The 8,208-nt window shown below is 39.9% G+C and overlaps 1 protein-coding gene and 1 non-coding gene across 4 annotated transcripts in view; one reads left to right on the forward strand and one right to left on the reverse strand.

Annotated features, from left to right (window-relative positions):
- ARHGAP28 (Rho GTPase activating protein 28) overlaps nt 1-6,520 on the reverse strand; it is a 168,130-nt gene extending 161,610 nt beyond the window's left edge. For 2 of the 3 annotated variants that reach the window (XM_045527374.1, XM_045527373.1), the window contains exon 1: nt 6,262-6,472. In XM_045527374.1, the coding sequence (XP_045383330.1) occupies nt 6,262-6,437 (176 nt within the window). In that variant the 5' untranslated portion in view covers nt 6,438-6,472. Of the gene's footprint in view, nt 1-6,261 lie in introns of all 3 variants that reach the window. The other variant, XM_045527372.1, reaches the window with a different exon arrangement.
- A 1,159-nt stretch (nt 6,521-7,679) lies between these two features.
- Nucleotides 7,680-7,863, forward strand: LOC123621987. Its single transcript, XR_006729365.1, has one exon. It is a non-coding gene; the product is annotated as a small Cajal body-specific RNA 16 (non-coding RNA).
- The last annotated feature ends 345 nt before the right edge of the window (nt 7,864-8,208 follow it).

Below are 8,208 nucleotides of genomic sequence, written 5' to 3' on the forward strand. Positions count from 1 at the left end.
TGACTGTTGATGCCTAATTCATATTTGGTTGACTTTTTAAAAGCAAAGAGGTAAAAACAATAAAATTACCAATAATGTTAAATGTCTGTTTTATAGTACGTAAAATAAGTCAAGTGCAGAAGGAATGCCCCACAGTGATAAATTTTACTGGCAAGATCTATAGATGCTAAAATCAGTACAGGAAAGTTTGAGGAGAAAAGGGATATTTGCATAGTCTCAAAGCATCTCCCCAAAGATAATTATTAATTACAAAGGAAAAAATAGTAACTTTATAGTACATAAATCTGGCAGACACCACCTTAACCAAGTGACCAAACCTACCATCAACACTAATAAGACATATTGACATCATGTACCTGCTGATATGAGGCACTGAGAAGGACCCAACACCACCTCTGCAGAATTCTCATCAAAAAATGCATGACCTCGATCTAATCATGAGAACACATCAGATCAGCTCAAATTGGAGGACTTCCTACAAAATCACCAACCAGTCCTCAAAAAGTGCCAAGGGTGTAAAAGACAAGGATAGACTGTCACAGATTGTGGAGACTCAGGAGACATAAGTAAACTCAGTATGGAATCCTAGATTCAATTCTATGACAGGAAAATTCCAATTCTAGTGGGAAAACTGGTGAAATCAGAATATAATCTGTAGTTTAGTTAATAGTATTGTACCAGTATTCATGTGTTTAGTTTTGACAATGGTATCCTGGTTTTGCAAGATGTTAACCTTTGGGGAATCTGGGTGACAGTTACATAGACTACTTTTTCAAGTTTTCTGTAAGTCTATAATTATATCAAAACAAAAAGTTAAGATAAAGTCATCATCTTCATCCACATGAAGGTGATTCTACAACACCCTAAATTCCCTGAAGTTTTGTGGATATATTAGGGACTAATGATGAAGGAGAATTGTGCAGGTTAAAAATGGATAGAGCAACTGGCCAAATGTTTGGCCAAATGACAGGATCAAAGGAAATGCACCAGATGTTTTTCAACAGCTCTACAGATGGAGGCACCTAAACTCAGCAGGGATCCCACTGTAAAAAGAAACCAGAGACACCAACTCTGGTTTCAACCATAACATAAAGAATGACCTATAAATACCCCACTCTCTCTCATAAGGATCCTATTTCTATTACTATTTCTGAATCCTCTAGAAAAAGTATACCTACTATGCCCCAGAATTTGGTATCCCTGTGCATATGTACATAAGCTCACATAGACCTACATAAATGTTTAATTTAGCAAGAACTAGCACCTTGAAATAAATGTCTTCTAATTCATTAATTTCAGTCCAGAAAGGTACCAATAAATCTATCACTAAGTTGCTAAATTCAGTTTCTTGGATGTGTAGGTAAACAAAATAAATAAATAAATGTTGCTAAATTTAGTTTTTCTTCAAAATATTTACTTTCTAATCATTATTAATTTCATTTTCATCAAATTGTTATAAAGAATAGTTATGATATTAGAAAATAATATTCCCTTCACAAAAGTTTAAACATTGCTGTAGAATTAGAATCCCCAGGATAACCTTGGATAGTGTCTGTATTTGTTTTTGAGGAAGAGCTGGCTCTTTCCCTCCCCTATTTTTGTCCCCTCTCAGGAAGGCTATGGTATAGCTAGATTAAAATCAAAAATAATCATGGCCATTTTATACCATATCTTCACCAAAAAATGTTGAACATCATTATTTCTATATAACTTAGGAAATCTCTGAAAAACAAGACATCTAGCTTTATTTTCATTTTATCAGTGAAATTATTTCATGTATTTGTCAATATTCAGACTCTGGATTCTGAATACAAGCTTAACCTCTCTAAAAATCATGATTCTAAAGATAATTTCAAACATTTCTTTTACCAGAACTAAGAATTTATAGTTCTTCATTCTCTTTCTTCCTTTACAATAGAAACTAGATATAGAATTTTGTGAAATAAGGAATTAACTTCCCTTCCTTTCAACAAATACTTATGACTCATGAGTCTCTTTGCTGTGTGAATAAACTTTGCAGTGGTTTGAATCCCCTTGATCTGGAAATGCACCAGACACCAGACCTAGGACTCCTGCCACTTTTGAATAAATTAAGTCATTAAACACAAAAAGTGTTTTGTTTTCCTAACTAAGAATAACCCTAAAATGTACAGAAATTCAAGCTGAAACTGATGCTTTTTTGCTATAATATCAAAATTAAGTGACTAAAATAAAAAATCAGTGAGACTGAAATACTTCTGCTTAAAACTTCCTCTGAAGGAATTATGCCCTTGCTTTAAACCGTCGAAAAGTTTGTGTGTGAATGTGTATGTGATGGGACAGGAGGGCAGTGAATCTTGATGGTTGTCTTGCCTTTTAGCTCCAAAGAAACAAATTAAAATTTTATGTTACAAGCATGCCATGCTACTAAGAAGTCACAGCAAAAGTAGATTTTGTGGAGTTCTTTAAATTAATTCCCAGGAGAACTTTAAAAGATGAAAATGTAACAAAACAGAATTAATTATAAGAATTAACAACCAAGTCCATCCATCCTTGTGGTCTATTAGAATCAAGGAATATGGTGACAGAAATTGTATAAAACAAGTAAGAAATAATTGTGTGTTTTTTTTTTTTTTTTGAGACAGGGTCTTGCTCTGTTTCCTGGGCTAGAGTGCCGTGATGTCAAGCTCACAGAAACCTCAAACTCCTGGACTTAAGCAATCCTACTGCCGGAGCCTCCAGAGTAGCTGGGATGACAGGCATGCGCCACCATGCCCGGCTAATTTTTTTCTATATATATTTTTAGCTGTCCAGATCATTTCTTTCTATTTTTAGTAGAAACGGGGTCTCGCTCTTGCTCAGGCTGGTCTCGAACTCCTGACCTCGAGCCATCCTCCCGCCTCAGCCTCCCAGAGTGCTAAGATTACAGGCGTGAGCCACCACACCCGGCCAAGAAATAATTCTTAAAGTGGGGGGAGGTTAGAGGAGTGATGGAGATCCCAAAGGCTCAGAAGGAAATGTTTAACAGTATTTTAAAGGCCACAGCAGATTTCCCCAAGCAAATTCAAAGAGCAAAAACAGAAGAACAAAGAGGCATTAATGGCTCTTATTTACTGGCACAATGTGTATCCTCAATTTACTGAACTTCCAGTAGTGTCAGGATGAGATGAACAAAGGATGATATATATATTAGAGATCAAAACATTAATTTATCTATACTGAATACCGATTTTAAAAACTGAATTTAAATCTGAGAATAACTTATTGTCAACCTATCCCAACCTAGAATCTTTTAGGTACATATAACTCCCTCTAAAGGCCAATGCATTTATATGATTTGAGGCGGTTTCATTCACTATGTTCCATACATATTATACTTTTAACCAGTGGAATACATAGCTTTAACCAATTTACAAAACGAGATAAGAACAAGTGAGCCCTTAAACCTTTCTAAATTGAGATGGGAGCTATAAAACTCAGATATTTGAGCTTTAAATGACCCACCTTTTTCCTTGAAAAACAAGACCCTTTTTTAAAAATTTAATTTTCTTTTCTTTATGGCTACCCAGTCCCAACAATTTTTTTAAATTTATTATTATTTTTTTTAGAAACAGAGTCTTGCTCTGTTGCCCAGGCCAGAGTACAGTGGCTCAATCACAGCTCACCAGAGCCTCAAATTTCTGAGCTCAAGCAATCCTCCTACTTCAGCCTACCCAGTACCTGCAACTACAGACACACACCACCACACCCTGCTAATTTTTTAATTTTTTGTAGAGACAGGGCCTCACCATGTTGCTCACGCTGGTCTTGAACTCCTGGCTGCAGGCAATCCTCTGGCCTCAGCCTCCCAAAGTGCTAGGAGCACAGGTGTGAGCCACTGCATAGGCCTATTTATCTTTCTATCCCCAGTGCCTAACATGTTGCTGGTACATAGTATGTGCAGATACGTTGAGTTCCGCTGTTAAAAATCCCACTGTTTTACCATGGCCATTTTATAACCTTGGTAGGAATTCATTGGTTTATTCAGCAAATATTTATTGAACTACACAATGTACTGTTTTAGACACTTAGGATACAATAGTGGAAAAAATGAACAAAATACAAAGAGTGAGAGAAAGAGAGATTATGTTATATTCTAGGGGGAGAAATAGGCCAAAGAAAAATCAAAAACACAGACTCAGGTATAGTGGAGGCCTGAAAAATAAGAAAGAATGGTTTGCTTTGAATTGAACGTATGCTACCAAGAGCTAAACAATAATAATACTTAGAAAGTCAGATACAATAGTCCATGCTTCCTGGTGCCATACTGGTCACTACTCCACAAATATGTAAGCAATTTAAAGGAAAGGGTATTCTTGAAAGAGAGAGTGCTTTCTTCAGAAGTAGAACAATATGATCTTGCTTCTTGGCTTGAAAGGAAGTATTGATCATTAGTTAGTGAGTCAAAGGTTAATAACTTGGGCCTGATTATTTCTGTTATCAGACTCATGATTAATGGTGTGGTGTCTTCTGGCTCCTTGTAAATACAGGGACCTCTTTTTGATTGCTTTTGCTGGGAACCAAGGAATTAAGCTATTCTCTTGTGATTTGGTTGCAGGGGGAGGGGATTCGTCTGTCTCCTGCATCAGAAGAAGAGGGCACCAAGGCTCCTATAGAGAGAGGGCAGGACAGTCGCCAAAAATGCAAGCATGGAACAGCATAAATCTAATTGGCAACCATATGGTAAAATACGAGCTCTGACATGCAACTCTTTTGCTCTCATATTATCATTCCACAAGACCACATGCTGAGTTAATAGAACTCTTCAGTTTGCTTTGGAAACCCACGTAGTTTCGAATAGCCCAAGCGGCACAATCTGGCTAGTGCTTCTGGACAGCTGCTGGGAGTTATGGACAGGATAGCTACACCAGAACCATTTAAAAATGCACAAACTTGGCTCATGCCTCTTGTCAAATTACTTATATCTTAGTCATTCATAATCTGAGTAATTATGGCCAATGATTATGTTTAGAAAACACCCAAAGGACAAATGAAAGTTTGTATCTTCAAGTAGCCTTTAAAATAATGTGCACAACTCCTAAGGCTGGAAGAAATATGTTATCTTGTCATTGTCTTTATATAAAAATGAGATTTTCACTCAACTTGCTCTTTTTGGAGGAAACAATATTTTCTTTGTTAGCCAAGCCCAACACAGATCTCATGCCAGTGGAGTTTGTTCTTTTCATGGATACTAGCCAAAAGGATATTCCTTGAAGTAAAGTCACAATCTATAAAAATCCTCACAAATCAATTAAACTAGGAAACAGAAGTAATCATATCACAAAAAGATAAAAGTACAAGAATGACTGAAAATAAACATGATGAAAAAGCACACCACTCAAATTGCCCATTTGTAAGGAAAAATATTCATCAATGGATCAGTCACATTTAAACAAATAAAACTTCCCCTAAATATATGTCAGATCTCAAGCCATCTCACTTATTGTAATATTTTTGTCTACCCACTTCAACATTTTTGTTTAAGTTAATGAAAGTCTTGTTGGCCTTGATCTTGCATCAAATGGGTGAACACGGATAGAATAATTGAACACAGATGCCTGATTTATTAAATCCGAAATGCACATTGTGAGATAGTCATAGACCTCTTTTGACCCAAAGGAAATATTATCATTGCATTTACAGCACAGAGTCAACATTAGCAATAATCAAACAATGACACCAATGCATTTATACAATTGAAAGGTTTTTAACATCTAGAAATAAAATTGTTTTTAAACGTCTGAGATTTACTTTTTAGAGGATCTCTTAACTTAGCATGCCACTGGAGCTAAAACCTGAGTTCCCCTGAGTTTTAGCTCAAGTGGCATGCAGTTACTAAAGAAGCTCTCAGTAGTATTCTACAAGTATTCTGAGGATTTAGGATAATGTTTTTTTTCTTCATTTTCTGCTTGTGTTTCATTTTAAATATTTTTAAATTTTCCAGTACTTTACAGGCAACTTTGGCAGAAATGAGGTATATATCTATCATCAAGTTGTACCGAGAATACAATTCCGCTGCTAATCTCTGCGAGCCAACGATTTCAGCCTTAGCTGGCGGCGACTTCGTGCATTTCCCACTTCCAATCAAGGACAATACAAAGAACAGTAGGCTCACTCATCTAGTCCACCAGAATTTGAAACATGTGACGGTGGTCCCATGCCCAGGCGGAAAACACAGCTGTGCGAGGAACCACCCCCCGGCCCGGCACGACGCGGCCGCCCTCGCGGCTCGGTTCCCGGTACCTGCTGAGCGGGTGGCTGGCGGCGGCCCGGGGCGCGCAGCGCGGCTCGGCGCTGGGGGGCTGGGAGCGCGCGTACGAGTGGTAGGCGGTGAGCACCACGCCGCCCGAGTCCTCCACCTCCATCGTCAGCCGCGCATGTCCCGGCGCCGGCCCCAGAACAAAGGCCGGGACCAGCATGGGCCAGCGCGCCGGAGCCTGTCCCCGGCGGCCGCCGCGCGCGTCCTGCGCCCGGAGCCCGTCCCGCGGCTGTCAGGGGCGCCGGGGCGGGCGGCCCTTCCCCGACATTTGCATACACCGGGCCACGCCCACGAGCAAGGATGGGGGCGGGGCGGACGCGCGGGTGTCGGGGGCTGGGGGTGCGGTCCCTGCCTCTAGGAAGAACCTGGAACCCCGCCGTGATCCTTGGGGGCTCCGGCAAGCTGCTCTAGTCAAGTTCTTGCTTTCCTTTCTTTGTTCCTTTTCTTTTCTTTTCTCACCCACCCCGGCCCCCACGCCCGGTCCCCTGCACAGGGGAGGCCTATCCCGGGCCGGGAACGTTTCCTGCCTGGCAGCCGGGACAGAGACGGGGAAACCCTGCCCGAGGCTGAGCCGTGGCGGGGCTGCGTCTGAAACGTGTGCTCTGGGCAAGAAAAGGAGAAAATGTGACGCTCTCACTGAAAGCGTCCACATCAAAAATTGAAAACCGGATTACGTTGCTGTTTACTTAGTGAAGTTGCAATAAACTTGATTTCCTTTCGGGTCAGGTAATTCCCTCTCACAGCAGTGAACACTTCCCTCCCACGGCCTCTGTGCGCAGCCGCCAGACTCTTACCTCACCCCTACATCCCTTTCCTCCTCCCAGCCCTGATCAAATTAACAGATACTGTTTCCAGCCTGTCTGAAAATTAGACTTAACTATTATGGGCTAAACGGAGGTTATTTCCAGAGGTCTTTTTTGGGGGGTGGCGGGGAGGGACTGCTGGAGAGGCAGATAAAATGGAGCATAATTAGAAAATTTGAGACTGAAGTATGCCTGTCTATACCTGTACAAGACTAATAGCACGAGTGAAGAATATTCTTAGAACTGATTAAAAAGGTAACCAGAAGTATGCTGGGGAGAGGCCCACGCGGTGTGTCACACACTGACAGTAAGGTTTACACCCATCTCTCGGGGCAGGGGAAGTGGAAAGAGAAGTTAATCTACCCATTACTAGAGGGTTACCTGGATCATGGTACTCAACGTCTGGGAATCTGTTTTTGCATCTGTGAAATGGGAAAAATAATATTCATTAAAAGTGTGAAGTACATGCTAGGTTCTCCAGAAATTCTAGTGCTCTCTGCTACTTCTATCACATTCATGAAGAAGTGAGACGTTTCATTGCACTTTCAGAGGTTGGGAAAGCATGAAAATCTTCATACAAAATGTCTTTTGAAAAATGTATGGTCTGGGGAAAGGCTCCTGTGTTGTCGAACCCGCCTGGTTGTGGGTGCAGCCTTGTACCAGGCAGCCCAACCCTGACCTAAAGAAAATTCCCAGAAGTCTTTCCTGGGATTTGAATTTGCAGTAACAGGTGTGAGCCTTCTAGAAGCAGTTTGATGATCATGTATGATACTGCAAACAGGACCTATGCTAAAAAAAAAAAAAAAGAAAAAAAGAAAAGAAAAATGTTTTGTTGATTCAAAGGATGAGATAATAATGACTAACATTAACTAAAATACTTTTTATATGTTGGATCCTGTACATTAGCCCTTTAAAGAACACTATGAGGTAGGTAGTCTTATTATCCCAATTTTATGGATAAAGAAACATCAAACATGAGTGTACAGAAAACACACATACAAAGAATGTTTAATTTTCCAAGAACTTCACATAAAGAGAAGGACCTGTTTACCTACTGTGCTTTATGTCAAATGCATCAAAACTAAGATAATACTCTCTTAAAATGTGAAGAAATAGTATAGGTATCGA

Source organism: Lemur catta, chromosome 16, assembly GCF_020740605.2.
Source record: "Lemur catta isolate mLemCat1 chromosome 16, mLemCat1.pri, whole genome shotgun sequence".
In the NCBI taxonomy this organism is placed as follows: Eukaryota; Metazoa; Chordata; class Mammalia; order Primates; family Lemuridae; genus Lemur; species Lemur catta.